At 40.6% G+C, this 16,804-nt stretch overlaps 1 protein-coding gene across 1 annotated transcript; it reads right to left on the bottom strand.

Moving 5' to 3' along the window:
• Nucleotides 1-322: 322 nt before the first annotated feature.
• Nucleotides 323-16,371, bottom strand: LOC117994338 (dentin matrix acidic phosphoprotein 1-like). The gene is made up of 12 exons (XM_069507507.1): nucleotides 16,032-16,371; nucleotides 15,013-15,102; nucleotides 14,128-14,736; nucleotides 13,119-13,370; nucleotides 12,144-12,284; nucleotides 10,850-10,975; nucleotides 8,950-9,057; nucleotides 7,778-7,922; nucleotides 6,891-7,144; nucleotides 4,792-4,917; nucleotides 3,930-4,017; nucleotides 323-3,813 (listed from the first exon to the last, which is right to left on the bottom strand). Exons 1-12 carry the CDS (start codon nucleotides 16,074-16,076, stop codon nucleotides 3,644-3,646), a joined length of 2,154 nt encoding a protein of 717 aa, XP_069363608.1. The 5' UTR covers nucleotides 16,077-16,371; the 3' UTR covers nucleotides 323-3,643.
• Between the last annotated feature and the right edge of the window lie 433 nt (nucleotides 16,372-16,804).

The following is a 16,804-nucleotide window of genomic DNA, read 5'->3' as shown; positions in this document are numbered from 1 at the left end:
AGCAAAATCGTAAAATATTAGCGGGGGACAGGGTAGAATGCTTTGTGATTGGTGGACTCAAAAGTCACGTAATCAAGACAATGTGCGGAATGAGGGTACCGAACGGGCGTGGGTCGACTTTTATGCTAAGCAACTGCGTAAGCTTGGCGATCGGGGGTGTCCGGCTCTGGTATATAGTGCGTTATCTATGGTCCGGCTATTAAGGCGTCTATAGGTGGTGGTCTGTGGTTTTGCCGACAAAATAGAAGCGTGTCCCTCATTTGTGCAGGCCTACTGCCTAGAATAAGTAAGGAACATAAAGGAAGGTAAATAAAAGCATACATTATGAGGTACACATTTATTATTATTCTTAATATATTTAAGAAAACTGTAGGTACGAATTACAGTAGTATATTAGCATAGCTGAAAATTCTTTAACGCATATACTACAGTAAGTCAAATTGCTAATGCGCGTGGCCGCCATTATAGTGACGTCAGCACTAGCCTGAAGTTTCGAGCTGACGAGACATGGTTCCAGCGCAATAGCAATTTGCGGGACTTATACGCGGCCAATCACAGGCGGTACATCAGCCTTTATAATGTCATTTCGGCTTTGTTGAGCGTTGTCTCTGCCACTCATACCTATATGACGGTTTGTCGGTCACAACGACAGGGACAACACTACAAATCTGCTATCTCCTTCTAAAGGTCGATGTACATTATTTTCGGCCGCGTACTGTACACGATAAGTCGAGATGGTAGTCAGGGTATGATACCCCAGATGGGTTCGAAACTAGTCGGGCTAACGTCCACAAAACACGTGAGTAAAGCCGGCTATCTTCTTTCTTTCTTTCTTCATTCTGGGCTGGTTTCCGCACTTAAACGTTTCCGTCTGTTGTGCGTGCATCACCCCTCCCCGCCGAAGTTATGTGAGATATGTATAAGCGTAGTTAATGCTTAATATTAACCATACCTATTTGTGGGAATAAAATATATTTAAGTAATAATATATTTAAAGTCAGGCAAGCTGTGGTAGCCTAGTGGTTAGGACGTCCGCCTTCCAATCGGAGGTCGGGGGTTCGATCCCGGAGTTATGCCGTTTTTAAGTAATTAAAATATCACTTGCTTTAACGGTGAAGGAAAACCTGCATGCCTGAGAGTTCTCCATAATGTTCTCAAAGGTGTGTGAAGTCTGCCAATCCGCACATGGTCAGCGTGGTAGCCTATGGCCAAAACCCTTCTCACTCTGCGAGGAGACCTGTGCGGTCTCCGGTGATGGGTTGATCATGATGATCATGATAGGTACTTCAATTATGTGAATTAAGACACTGCACTCATATGCATTAAGCCACTTCACTCATGTGCATTAAGTCACATCACTCATGTGCATTAAGTCACATCACTCATGTTCACTCATGTTAAGTCACTGCACTCATGTCAAGTGCCGCCGTCGCTCACGCCTTGAGCGCGGCGTCTAGCTCCGCAAGCTGCAGCGTGGCGCGACGCAGCATGTCCGCTTGCTGCTGGCTGCTCTCGTTTAGCGCGGAGATGTTCTGACGCAGAGTGTTCAAGCGAGACGACACACGCTTCTTCTCCGCCCTCAGCAGCTCGTGGGCTTTGGATCTTGGAGTGAGTGAGGCAATGAGAGAGCTCCTGGGTATATAACCAGCAGTCTAAAGCTAAGCACTAAAGAACGTGCTTATGAGGCCAGAAAGCCAGAAATATGTGAAGGATAGATACATTTACTGTAATGTACCGAAAAAGAGATGGCTATGAAGTAATGTAGACTGTCACAGGATCAAAATATCAAATTGTAGCGTTTTAAAAACTAAGACAACGCCAGTCATACGCATTAAGACACTTCACTCATGTACATTAAGTCACATCACTCATGTTCACTCATGTTAAGTCACTGCACTCATGTACATTAAGTCACATCACTCATGTTCACTCATGTTAAGTCACTGCACTCATGTACATTAAGTCACATCACTCATGTTCACTCATGTTAAGTCACTGCACTCATGTCAAGTGCCGCCGTCGCTCACGCCTTGAGCGCGGCGTCTAGCTCCGCAAGCTGCAGCGTGGCGCGACGCAGCATGTCCGCTTGCTGCTAACTGCTCTCGTTTAGCGCGGAGATGTTCTGACGCAGAGTGTTCAAGCGAGACGACACACGCTTCTTCTCCGCACTCAGCAGCTGGTGGGCTTTGGATCTTGGAGTGAGTGAGACAATGAGAGAGCTCCTGGGTATATAACCAGCAGTCTAAAGCTAAGCACTAAAGAACGTGCTCATGAGGCAATGTGCAAGCCAGAAATATGTGAAGGATAGATACATTTACTGTAATATACCGAAAAAGAGATGGCTATGAAGTAATGTAGACTGTCACAGGATCAAAATATCAAATTAAAGCGTTTTAAAAACTAAGACAACGCCAGTCATACGCATTAAGACACTTCACTCATGTACATTAAGTCACATCACTCATGTTCACTCATGTTAAGTCACTGCACTCATGTCAAGTGCCGCCGTCGCTCACGCCTTGAGCGCGGCGTCTAGCTCCGCAAGCTGCAGCGTGGCGCGACGCAGCATGTCCGCTTGCTGCTGGCTGCTCTCGTTTAGCGCGGAGATGTTCTGACGCAGAGTGTTCAAGCGAGACGACACACGCTTCTTCTCCGCACTCAGCAGCTGGTGGGCTTTGGATCTTGGAGTGAGTGAGGCAATGAGAGAGCTCCTGGGTATATAACCAGCAGTCTAAAGCTAAGCACTAAAGAACGTGCTTATGAGGCCAGAAAGCCAGAAATATGTGAAGGATAGATACATTTACTGTAATGTACCGAAAAAGAGATGGCTATGAAGTAATGTAGACTGTCACAGGATCAAAATATCAAATTGTAGCGTTTTAAAAACTAAGACAACGCCAGTCATACGCATTAAGACACTTCACTCATGTACATTAAGTCACATCACTCATGTTCACTCATGTTAAGTCACTGCACTCATGTACATTAAGTCACATCACTCATGTTCACTCATGTTAAGTCACTGCACTCATGTACATTAAGTCACATCACTCATGTTCACTCATGTTAAGTCACTGCACTCATGTCAAGTGCCGCCGTCGCTCACGCCTTGAGCGCGGCGTCTAGCTCCGCAAGCTGCAGCGTGGCGCGACGCAGCATGTCCGCTTGCTGCTAACTGCTCTCGTTTAGCGCGGAGATGTTCTGACGCAGAGTGTTCAAGCGAGACGACACACGCTTCTTCTCCGCACTCAGCAGCTGGTGGGCTTTGGATCTTGGAGTGAGTGAGACAATGAGAGAGCTCCTGGGTATATAACCAGCAGTCTAAAGCTAAGCACTAAAGAACGTGCTCATGAGGCAATGTGCAAGCCAGAAATATGTGAAGGATAGATACATTTACTGTAATATACCGAAAAAGAGATGGCTATGAAGTAATGTAGACTGTCACAGGATCAAAATATCAAATTAAAGCGTTTTAAAAACTAAGACAACGCCAGTCATACGCATTAAGACACTTCACTCATGTACATTAAGTCACATCACTCATGTTCACTCATGTTAAGTCACTGCACTCATGTACATTAAGTCACATCACTCATGTTCACTCATGTTAAGTCACTGCACTCATGTCAAGTGCCGCCGTCGCTCACGCCTTGAGCGCGGCGTCTAGCTCCGCAAGCTGCAGCGTGGCGCGACGCAGCATGTCCGCTTGCTGCTGGCTGCTCTCGTTGAGCGCGGAGATGTTCTGACGCAGAGTGTTCAGGCGAGACGACACACGCTTCTTCTCCGCACTCAGCAGCTGGTGGGCTTTGGATCCTGGAAAAATGAAGAGAAGGGTAGGCGGCAGAAAATAATATACCTTTCGAATGAGATTTCGGCTTTGTTAAGCGTTGTCTCTGTCACTCATATCTATATGACAGATGTAGTCTTACCAAGCAGCGGTATGTAGTCACCGGCGCGTTCTGAGCGCACGTCCAGGGTGAACCAGTCCTCCTGGTCGGAGCCAGATGATGGGAACTCCTGGAACAACACAGTACAATATTGTATGTTTGATCTCATTCCACCCTCCTTTTTCTACAACCGCACCGCACGCCACCGCAATCAATTCCACCCTCACCACCTGGGTGTCTGGTGCACGTCGACCGCCCGTTGTGCCAGATCCTTTTTTCCACGCACATGCAAACAGTGGAATCAACTCCCTTCGGCGGTGTTCAAAAAATCACGTGAATCCGTTGCACCGTTGCGACGTGATTGAAGGACAAACCAACAAATCAACAAACAAAAACACTTTCGCATTTATAATAAGGGTACTGATAATAATAACGCTAAGTTTTTGTTAGCGTTCTGGTTACACCCTGTATAAATGCGAAAGTGTGTTTGTTGGTTTATTGCTTTGTTGGTTTGTCCTTCAATCACGTCGCAACGGAGCACCGGATGGAAGTGATTTTTACAGTACAGTTAAAAACCCGGAGAGAGTGACATAGGCAACTTATTATCCCACAAAATTAAAGAGTTGCCAAGGGATTTTTTAAAACTTAAATCTACGCGAAGTCGCGGGCATTCGCTAGTCTAGTATAATGCGTAAAAATAACCCCTTACGCGCCATTTTAAGCCGGTAGGGTGGTAACTAGCCACGGCCGAAGCCTCCCACCAGACCAGACCAGAAATTTAAAAATTATAAAATTAATTCCAAGCCCCTGCCAGGAATCGAACCCGGGACCTCCTACTAATAAGACCACAGTGCTTACGCCAGGGAGGTCGTCGAAAACCTTCCAGGGTTTCAGCAATACTCACGTCATACAGGATTTCTTCATCTTCATCAGATTGAAGAGAGTCACAGTCAGTGGGAACCTCCTCGTCCATCTGTTCAGGTCTCATGATGCGCTGTCCATCTGCCTCCTCAGGTTCGGACTCGAAGTCCTGCAAAACCAATATCATATTACTTTATTACTAGCTGACCCGCCCCGGCTATGCTCGGGTGGAATTTAGAAAATCAGGAGGGGGGGGGGGTTTGGATTTTCCAAAAATCCTGAAAAATGTGTCCCATACTCACCTCTGGGCACTGTGTGGACTTGGAGGTAGACTATTAGGTCAGTATAGTAAAATTAACCATTTTTTATTTTTTTTCATTAGTACCCATTAATGAACTAACAATACTAACTTACTAATTAAGGAAAAATTGTAACTAACATACTAACAATCTATGGATGGAAACGTCTGAAATAAACGTTTATTTATTTATTTACTAGCAGTTCCGCGAAAATAAATTTTCTGGCTTCTCATGAGATCTGAAATTTTCCCGCTGCAAAAGGCCTCACTTACCTACTCACTCTCAGTCTCATTTTAAGGCACGGAACCCAGAATACATAAATGCCAATTTTTATATCTCTGACTTCAAAAACAAAGGATTTTCATAAAACTTTTCAACCCCCATTTCACCCTCTTAGGGGGAGAACTTAGTTAGATCCTTTCTTATCTGAGACCTACCCCGTAGAACCTACGTTTCAAATTTCAAGTAAAAATAACAATAATTAAAACTTTTCTATAAAAACTTTTCCCCCTATTTTACCACCCTTAAGGGGGGAATTTCCCAAATAGGCTACTTGACTCATATCTAATTTCGTCCAATAAATGATTATTTATTATAGTATTTTGCTTAAGACAACGAAATATATCAATAACAATTTTTAAAAACGCAGGATGGATATATAAAACCAATTTTAAAAAATACAGTTTTTATTTTTATTTGAAACGCAGAAAACGCTGTCAGCCATGATGTGACGTCATTAAATATGTAAACAAAGAAATGTCATCCCTATGTCACGCGGGGACTAACGTAGTATCGATATATATAAAATTTAAAGTCCTGACTAACTTATATATCAACGCACAGCCTAAACATCTAAACAGCTGGTCCTAGATAGATGAAATTTGGTGGGTGTGTTCTTTGTAGGTAAAGAGAAGGTATCCACTAGGAAAGGATTTTTTGAAATTCCACCCCTGAGTGGGTTAATGGGGGTTTGAAATTTATGAAGTCCACGCGGGCGAAGTCACGAGCATAAGCTAGTTTTTATATATTTCTAAAAACTCATAGTAAACGTAAAAAAATATCGTTTTCTCTTTATAAATTGAATAAGTTATTAAGTAAGACTTACAACAAACTGATCTTTGCAAAAATAAACTTGGGTTGAAGTCTTTGTCATATAGGATCCCTTTAAGCAAGTCTTCGCGTGTTACGTATATTTATTTCACTGGGCACTCTAATCCACAACTTTCCTGTGGTCTTTATCGATGCGTTTTTTACATTCTCGGATGATACAATAACGATAATTACTATATTTTTCATGTAAACTAGTATAGAAGTCATGTTTATTAAACTTTGGGAGGTTATGCTGTTGTTTACAAATGCATGACGTCAGAGCACAGATAATCTATCGGCCAAACATGGCCGACAGTGTTTTCACCTGTCTAAGAAAAATATATTTTTAAATTAAAGTTTTACGGTTTTTAGGGCGCAAAAAAATATAGTGTTAATTTTTTTGATCTAATAGGACAAATATTAACCATTTAAGACCAACTTAAAAAAAGTGTCAACTAGCCTATTGACTTATACAAATTTTTACCAATCCGCACTTAGCCTGAGTGGTAGTCTATGGCCAAAACCATTCTCACTCTGTGAGGAGACCGGTAAAACGTTGCAGTAGCGACAGCAGTAGCAATGCGATAGTTCATTTGCTGTCTCTCTTTTTCTTCTTATTTTGCTTTGTGGCTATTGCTGTCTCTCTCTAACCAGACGTTTGACAGCAATGATCGCGAGATTTACGCCTGTCGCAAGATACGCGCCGTGCTCTGTAGTGAGCCGGCGATGGGTTGATCATGATGATGATACTAACCTCGTCCAAATCGAATTCATCTTCTTCCTCCAAAAATCCTTCTTCATCAATTATTTCTTCAGGTTCGACTTTCTGTTTAGGAGCTTCCTTAACTTTAACAGCCTCTTTGGGAACCTCCTTGGCTTTATGTGGCCCTGGTACTTTTTTTGGACTCTCTTTCTGAAGGGGGGTAGACTTTATTTTTTTTATTGTGATTTCTGGTCTAGATTTTAATTTTGGTAATGGCGTCGAGGTTACTAGCTTTTCTATGGGCGCTGAAATAAATCCAGATCTATATCACTTACAGCTGTACTCAGAGTAGCTTAATCGTTACTTGAGTTTAATTAAATTAAATAAATAAATAAAAATCTTTTTTATTCGTATAAACTTTTACAAGTACTTACGAATAGTCGGATGCATCTACCACTGGTTCGGAATGCCTTTCCTACCGAGAAGAACCAGCAAGAAACTCGGCGGTTGCTCTTTTCAAATATTTGATATAGGTACAAGATTATGCCATGTATAAAATAGTATTTGCAGTCTTGTGCGTTGCTGGAACGAGCTGCATGTCAAATCCACGCTCTTTTATCATTTAGATAATTAAAACGAGACAGAGCTATATCTAAATATATAAAAGGAAAAGGTGACTAGTCAGTCAATCAGCCAGTCAGTCAGTCAACAGATCTATCAACGTACAGCTTACCCCTATTTCACCCTCTTAGGGGTTGAAATTTTAAAAATCCTTAGCAGATGCCTACGTCATAATAGCTATCTACATGCCGAATTTCAACCCGATCCATCCAGTAGTTTGAGCTGTGCGTTGATAGATCAGTCAGTCAGTCAGTCACCTTACCCTTTTATATATTTAGATGAGGAAGGCCACCACCACCACCACCACCAGGACTCACCAGGACGTCTATGGACGATCATCTTTTGCTTGGTAACATGGGTAACCGAGTCACGTTTCGGTTGCTTGGTCGTGGTTTTGGCGGCAAAATTAGCCGCTTTCCGGGAAACGAACATTTTCTTCATCGTCATACCCTCGTCTGATGACTGGAACAAACAATTTAATTTAATTTAAAACAACTTTATTGTTACTAAAATTACAGAGAGTAAGAATACAGGATACACTTAAAAAACAAAGGGCGACCTTATCACTTAAGTGATCTCTTCCAGGCAACCCATACTTAAGAACTTATAGAACTGTAAGACGGGGAGTCGCAATGTAGTTATAAATATATATATATATATATATATATATATATATATATATATATATAAATAGATATATAGGCATACATAAACATACACTCTAATAGGTACATACTATACAATATAATGTTATATAGTATAATATAATATAATATAATATAATATATACTAATATATAAAATCAATGTAATGTAATTAAACAATAATACATAGCTTACTGTACATATTCTTATCGCAGAAAATCTACAGTGACAGATAGTGTTTCTTAACACGGTTTTTAAAGATCGCCAGCGATTTGGAGCGTCTTATTTCGACCATATCGACCATATAACAATCATCATGATCATGATCGACCCATCGCCGGCTCACTACAGAGCACGTGTCTCCTCTCGGAGTGAGAAGGGTTTTGGCCATAGTCTACCACGCTGGCTATATGCGGATTGGTAGACTTCACACACCTTTGAGAACATTATGGAGAACTATAGGCATGCAGGTTTCCTCACGATGTTTTCCTTCACCGTTAAAGCAAGTGATATTTGATTAATTGAAATGCACATAACTCCGAAAGTTAGAGGTGCGTGCCAGGGATCGAACCCCCGACCTCCGATTAGAAGGCGGACGTCCTAACCACTAGGCTATCGCAGCTTTTTTCATCTTTCAATTTTTTAGTTGGAGAGGAAAGGGGAATTCTTTTTCCTACCTGCCAAATTTCATGATTCTAGATCAGCGGGAAGTACCCTGTAGGTTTCTTGACAGACCGACAGACAGACAGACAAACAACAAAGTGATCCTATAAGAGTTCCGTTTTTCCTTTTGAGGTACGGAACCCTAAAAATACAGTGGTGTACATATAGAATGCTGGTGATACCTGGCCACGCTCGTCCTCTCCGTCGCTCAGGGTCTCCGGCACGGCCTTGGTGGGCCGCTTCATCATGATGGCGTTCTTTGCCATCTTCAGTCTGCCCACTTTGGCTTTCTATACAAACAATGGTACTGATTCTGAGCACAACCAAAGATAATATATACAAGTAAGATCGCTAACGTCATACATTCATTTAAAGCTTGCGTAAAACTCCTTTAAGTCGCCGGTACCTTGTAGGTCAACTCCTTATAGTGTGATGGCATTATTGTGCAAGCTAAAATGTGAGTTATCGAATTTATTTAGTGGCATCTATCGAACAGCTGATGAAACTCAATTTGATTTAGAGCCAACTCAAATTTTACTCAAATAATAAACGAAATCCAAAATCACAGGCAATCATCAAAGGGTCCGCTATCAAGCGTAGGTCAGCAGTTTGGCATCATCAAAAATCCAGGAGCAAGCACAAGTAATCGGGTTAGCAGAATCTCGGAGTCCATATAGCAGAAACAATTCACAAACGAAATAGGGAAAAGAAATAAAAGCACTCGGAAAATTGTAACACACCGTCAAATTCAACCGTCACCAATCCAAAGGCAAAATAATAATTTTATTTTCAAGTAACAAGTCATTTTGTTACGCCATCTACTGGAATTTTGTAATACTACTTCAGCTATCCAAAGCAAAATGCTATGGATATCGTAAAGTTCAATGAGTCAATAATTAAAATTAAGAATTAACTTTTTCCGATGGTGATGTTGTGAAAATTTTGTATTTTGTTACTAAATATAAATAAATTTGATAAACCAGACAAGTAAAATATGATATTTCGTCAAATCCATAAAAAATATATTTCATACGAACCAAGTGACGCCATCTAGTAATAGTCTTGAACTAGTTACAATTTTAAATAGAGAGTTAGCGATCTGTACTTGTTTAATATATTATCTTTGGCACAACCTAATTTAAGAGTATTCGCATCCTCTTCTTACTAATGTAATATGAAAAGGACAGACGCAGTTTGACAGTTTTAAATTTAATTTTTAGATGGTAAAGCCCGTGATTTTAGCGCACAGTCGCGAGCCTACAGTTTAAATTTGTAGCGTGCACTAAAATTTAGAGTCTTTAAATGTAAAGTTCATGTTCTGTCCCTTTTTAGCATTGTTAAAAAGAAAAGGATGCAAATACTCTAAATTTAGTTTAGAGAAAGACAACGGAATCGGTGCCATTCTCATTTTAGTTCTTACTAGATGATGCCCGCGACTTCATCCTCGTGGATTTAGGTTTTTTAAAAATCCTGTGGAAACTCTTTGATTTTCCGGGATAAAAAATAGCCTATGTCCTTCCCCGTGATGTAAGCTACCTCTGTACCAAATTTCGTCAAAATCGGTTGAACGGTTGAGCCGTGAAAAGCTAGCAGACAGACAGACAGACAGACAGACAGACAGATAGACAGACAGACAGACAGACAGATAGACAGACAGACAGACAGACACACTTTCGCATTTATAATATTAGTATGGATAGTATGGAGTATGGATGCAACGATAATATGTCATATCTTGAACATTGCATCGCCGGCTCACTACAGAGCACAGGTCTCCTCTCATAGTGGGGGGGTTTTGGCCATAGTCTACCACGCTGGCCATGTGCGGATTAGTAGATTTCACACACCTTTGAGAACATTATGGAGAACTCTCAGGCATGCAGGTTTCCTCACGATGTTTTCCTTCACCGTTAAAGCAAGTGATATTTAATAACTTAAAACGCACATAACTCCGAAAAGTTAGAGGTGCGTGCCCGGGATCGAACCCCCGACCTCCGACCAGAAGGCGGACGTCCTAACCACTAGGCTATCGCAGCCTTTTTCATCTTTCATTTTTTTTTCATTTCAAGGTTATGTACTTACTTCAAATATATATTCATCATCATCATCGCTAGACTGTGAGTCGTTACTTCTCTTCTGTTCTACCTTCACCATCTTCTTTGTGTTCACTTCTTTCTTGTTCTTTTGTCCGTCCTCGCCCAACATACGCTACAAATAATTAGTTATTTATGTTACTACTAGATGATGCCCGCGACTTCGTCCGCGTAGATTTAGATTTTTAAAAACCCCGTGGGAACTCTTCGATTTTCCGGGATAAAAAGTAGCCTATGTCCTTCCCCGGGATGTAAGCTAACTCTGTACCAAATTTCATCAAAATCGGTTGAAAGGATGAGCCGTGAAAAGCTACCAGACAGACAAACAGACAGACACACTTTCGCATTTATAATATTAGTATGGATAGTTTGTTTAGTTGTGGAGGGGCTCTCTCAAACTCAAAACAAAACAAAAGCTAGCAGTCAGACAGACAGACACACTTTTACATTTATAATATGGAATGGATATGGAAGTATGGATAGTGCGTAAAATTTTTAGAGCCTCAATAGCTCAACGGTTAAAGGAGTGGACTGAAAACCGAAAGGTCGACGGTTCAAACCCCGCCCGTTGCACTATTGTCGTACCTACTCCTAGCACAAGCTTGACGCTTAGTTGGAGAAGAAAGGGGAATATTAGTCGGCAATTAACTTGGCTAATATACTTTTTAATAAATAAAAAATATATATTATCTAGTTAATTTCCGCGACTTCGTCCGCGTGTCTATCAGCTCAGCATTTTGAAGGAAATTTAATCTACTATTTTTTATCTTGAGCAATGCCTGTAACTATCTCAACCCAAAAAAAACCGGCCAAGTGCGAGTCAGGCTCGCGCAACGAGGGTTCCGTACAACAGTCGTATTTTTTCGACATTTTGCACGAAAATTCATAAACTATGATGCATAAAAATAAATAAAAATCTGTTTTGGAATGCACAGGTGAAGACCTTTCATATGATACCCCACTTGATATAGTTATCTTACTTCGAAAATTGAAAATACTAATTATAAGTTCATGACCACAATTTAATTTTTTTTGTGTGATCTAATCCTAAATTCACGGTTTTCCGATTTTTCCCCAAATGTCAGCTATACGATCTACCTACCTGCCAAATTTCATGATTCTACGTCAACGGGAAATATCCCATAGGTTTTCTTGACAGACGCGACAGACAGATAGACACCGAAGTGATCCTATAACAGTTTTTTTCCTTTTGAAGTACAGAACCCAAAAAAAGCACTATACAAATCTCAAGCAAAAGCTGTAAAGTTTTAATGACCACTCACCAGCAACTCGTCAGTGTCGTTTCCATCGTCGTCCGAATGTTTGGTGGACGCGTCCATGTCGCTGCCATCTTTCTTGTTCTCAGTAGTGTTACTGTTCGGTTTCCTCACCAGAAACACGCCTAGTTCATCAGGAATTTCCGACTGTAATTTTTTTTAATTTTTTTTTATTCAGATACAAGTTAGCCCTTGACTGCTATCTCACCTGGTGGTAAGTGACGATGCAGTCTAAGATGGAAGCGGGCTAACCTGGAAGGGGTATGACAGTTTTGAATAAACCCATGTGCCTTTGGTTTCTACACAGCATCGTACCGGAACGCTAAATCGTTTGGCGGCACGGCTTTGCCGGTAGGGTGGTAACTAGCCACGGCCGAAGCCTCCCACCAGACCAGACCAGAAATTTAGAAATTATAAAATTCCAAACCCCTGCCAGGAATCGAACCTGGGTCCTCCCACTAATAAGATCTCAGCACTTACCACTGCGCCAAGGTCGTCAAAAGGTATATTGGTAGGTAACATAACACATTATGCATAAAGCGTCATACTTCTATATATATAAAAGGAAAAGGTGACTGACTGACTGACTGACTGACTGATCTATCAACGCACAGCTCAAACTACTGGACGGATCGGGCTGAAATTTGGCATGCAGATAGCTTTTATGACGTACGTAGGCATCCGTTAAGAAAGGATTTTTGAAAATTCAACCCCTAAAGGGGTGAAGTAGGGGTTTGAAATTTGTGTAGTCCACGCGGACGAAGTCGCGAGCATAAGCTAGTTGTGACTAAAAACACTAGCTTATTTGCGTGGACTACACAAATTTCAAACCCCTATTTCACCCCCTTAGGAGTTGAATTTTCAAAAACCCTTTCTTAGCGGATTCCCATGTCATAATAGCTATCTGCATGCCAAAATTCAGTTCGATCCGTCCAGTAGTTTGAGCTGTGAGTTGATAGATTTCTTTGGAACTTTACTTACCGTTTGCAAATTCTCAAAGTTATCCAACGTTTGTTCAATGTTTTCATCCAAAGTCTGTACAATACTCATCGGCTCAACTTGCTCTTGGGCATGAGAGACCTGAGCATGTGTGTTATCCTGAGCATGCGCATTATTATCCTGAGCATGTGTGTTATCCTGAGCATGTGTGTTATCCTGAGCATGTGTGTTATTCTGCGCATTTGTTTTGTCCTCAGCATCAGCATGTTCGGTAACTTGAGATTCTGAGATCACCTGTATATAATAAAAATAATTAAACCACTACTAATACAATGTGAAATTGTTTGTTATCTTCTTAATATATAAAAAGAAAAGGTGACTGACTGATATATCAACACACAGCTTAAACTACTGAACGGATCGGGCTGAAATTTGGCATGCAGATAGCTATTATGACGTAGACATCCGCTAAGAAAGGATTTTATAAAATTCAACCCCTAGGCCCTAGGGGTTTCAAACTTCTAGTTTACCCCCTAGGGCCTAGGGGGTAAACTAGAAGTTTGAAATTTGTGTAGTCCACACAGATAAAGTCGCGAGCATAAGCCAGTATATTATATAATACTAGCTTATGCTTGTGACTGTCCGCGTTAACTACACAAGTTTCAAACCCCTATTTCACCCCCTGGGATTGAATTTTCAAAAATCCTTTCTTAGCAGATGCCTACGTCATAATAGCTATCTGCATGCCATTTTTCAGCTTGATCCGTCCAGTAGTTTGAGCTGTGTGTTGATCGATCAGTCAGTCAGTCCACCTTTTCCGTTTATATAGATTAAAGATTAAAGAAAGACACATGCTAATTCTATCTAGGGGATTCAAAAATTATCCACAGGATTTATAAAACCCTAAAGTCGCCACAAGGCCTTTAATATTTAGCCACAAATCCTGAATAATGCTAACACCATAACACCACCATGTCGACTACGAGGATGAAGTAGTGAAAATAAGCTAGTTGAAACTTGAAATACATTTTAAAAAAACAATTGAGTTCACCTGAGAAAGTGAGTTGTCCTGAGCACTTGAGTTATCCTGAGCATGTGTGTTATCCTGAGCATTTAAGTCAAGTTGAGCCTGTGAGATATCATCAATGTGAGAGTATTCATTAGCTTCTGAATTATCTTCAGTGGTTATGTTATCCTGAGCAACCATGTGATCCTGAGCATCCACATGATCTGGAGTATCTACATGATCCTGAGCTTCCACGTGATCCTGAGTATCTAAATGATCCTGAGCTTCCACGTGATCCTGAGATTCTACATGATCCTGAGTATCTACATGATCCTGAGTATCTAAGTGATCCTGAGCTTCCACGTGATCCTGAGATTCTACGTGATCCTGAATATCTAAGTGATCCTGAGCTTCTACATGATCCTCAGCTTCTACATGATCCTCAGCTTCTACATGATCGTGAGCATCCAGGTTATCCTGGCTGCTGGAGTTATCTTGACCATTTGAATGGAATTCAGGTTGTGAGTTATCCAAAGTCTCCGAGTTATCCAGGGCAGGTGGGTTGTCTGGAAGGAAGGTAGTTTCATCATCGTCAGGTAAACTCGGGGTACTGTCTTCCTGGTGTGTATTGAAGTCACTTTTATCTTGGTCACCCTGTAAGGAAAAAGGAATCTTATATGAAAACTTACTACCATCAATACTTTCATACTAATATCATAAATCAGTCCCTTATTATAAATGTGAAAGTATGTTTCGCGCAAGGTCGCAACGGGTTGACGTGATTTTATGCATGTGTATAGAAAAAGACCTGGAGAGTGACATAGGATACTTTTTATCCCGGAAAATATAAAAGCTACCACAGGATTTTTAAAAAACCTAATTCCACGCAGACAAAGTCGCGGGCATCAGTTAGTTTAAATATATACTTACAGCAGGATAGTCATCGTCAGTGAGGATGCCTTCACTCAGCCACTCCTCTTGACCCTCGTCCATCTCTTCATCCTCATCCTTAGACGGTATCTGCACATTTAATAAAGGAATAATATCATAAGTGGAACTAAGAAAGAAAAAACCAGCCAAGTGCGAGTCAGGCTCGCACACTGAGGGTTACGTACTATAGTCGTACTTTTTCGACATTTTGCAGGATAATAATTCAAAAACTATGATGCATAAAAATAAATAAAAATCTGTTTTAGAATGCACAGGTAAAGCCCTTTCATATGATAATTGATACCCCATTTGGTATAGTTATCTTACTTCGAAAATTGAAAATACTAATTATTAGTTCATGACCACAATTTAAATTTTTTTTTGTGATCTAACCCTAAATTCACGGTTTTCCGATTTTTCCCCTAAAGCCGGCAATAAGAGCCACCTACCTGCTAAATTTCATGATTCTAGGTCAACGGGAAGTACCGTGTAAGTTTCTTGACAGACAGACAGACAACAAAGTGATCCTATAACTGTTCCGTTTTTCCTTTTGAGGTACGGAATCCTAAAAAACAATCAAAACACTTGAACAAAATGTTTTGTGGAGATAATTTTGTTTTAGCGTATACTCAAAGTGGTAAAAGCCTAGTCTAGTGGTCAGGAGGGGGCGAACCAACAAATTCCTGAAAGGCCGGCAACGCATTGGTGGTTCCTCTGGTACTGCAAACGTTCATGGGCGGTGGTAATCACTTAACATCAGGTGACCCGCCAGCACGTTTGCTCGCCATTTTTAATTTAAAAAAAATAGGATATCAGCTTTCGTTTCGAGAGGTCGATGGTTCGATCCCAGGCACCTCTAACTTTTCAGAGTTATGTGCGGTTAAGCTATTACTTAAATAATAATATCACTTGCTTTAACGGTAAAGGAAAAATCGCTTTACTTATTTTTAAACTAACCTAAAGTTTGTAAATAAGAATAATTTGTAGAATTAATGAGCATAACAACTTTATATACAAACCTCTAATTTGGAGATTTTCGCCGCTGGTTCTTCGAAATCCGTCATCTTGTTTATTTAATGGCACAGAACTATTAAATCAACCCTGAAACCACAACTTTAATACTTTAAATTTTAATTAAGATTTGTTTATTTTATAACATAACCTCAAAAAAATTGATCGCTTGCTTGACAAATATTTTTTTAATTTATTTTACGGCCCTGGATGTCAGTCTTTTAAGGCCTTGCTTGACAGGGGCTGGGACCATAGAGTCAGAGGATATTTTTGTGACAAAGATTGCTACTTGGGACAGAATCAAAATACAAATAGTGTATCAATTTTCGATTAACCGTTTCTTTTACATTAAGCTTAATAATTCTAGCCTCTGATTAATAAATGAATGATCGTTATTCGGATGCTATACATTAGAAAAACTGACTCATTTAGGTCGTAGCTGTAATAGCCTAGTGGTTAGGACGTCCGCCTTCTAATCGGTCGGAGGTTCGATCCCGGGCACGCATCTCCAACTTTTCGGAGTTATACGAGCGTTTTAAGTAATTAAATATCACTTGCTTTAGCGGTGAAGGAAAACATCGTGAACAAACCTGCATGACTGAGAGTTCTCCATAATGTTCTCAAAGGTGTGTGAAGTCTGCCAATCCGCACTTGGCCAGCGTGGTAGACTAGGGCGAAACCCTTCTCACTCTGGGAGAAGACCCGTGCAGAGTGACATTTCGGCTTTGTAGAGATAGGGTATAGTAAAAAACAAACAAGTTTAAGCAAAAATCAATAGTAA

Source organism: Maniola hyperantus, chromosome 26 (assembly GCF_902806685.2).
Source record: "Maniola hyperantus chromosome 26, iAphHyp1.2, whole genome shotgun sequence".
Lineage (NCBI taxonomy): Eukaryota > Metazoa > Arthropoda > Insecta > Lepidoptera > Nymphalidae > Maniola > Maniola hyperantus.
The sequence above is the reverse complement of the archived record's forward strand: the minus strand, read 5'-3'. Positions and strand labels throughout refer to the sequence as shown.

What these genes read in the sequence shown, in the direction of transcription:
- LOC117994338 (XM_069507507.1), bottom strand. Translation starts at nt 16,076, where the DNA reads ATGACGGATTTCGAAGAACCAGCGGCGAAAATCTCCAAATTAGAG. An exon ending in CGAAAATCTCCAAATTAGAG is followed by an intron (nt 15,103 to 16,031) that starts GTTTGTATATAA and finishes TTAAATGTGCAG; the next exon opens with ATACCGTCTAAGGATGAGGA. An exon ending in ACTTTGAGAATTTGCAAACG is followed by an intron (nt 12,285 to 13,118) that starts GTAAGTAAAGTT and finishes AAAAAATTACAG; the next exon opens with TCGGAAATTCCTGATGAACT.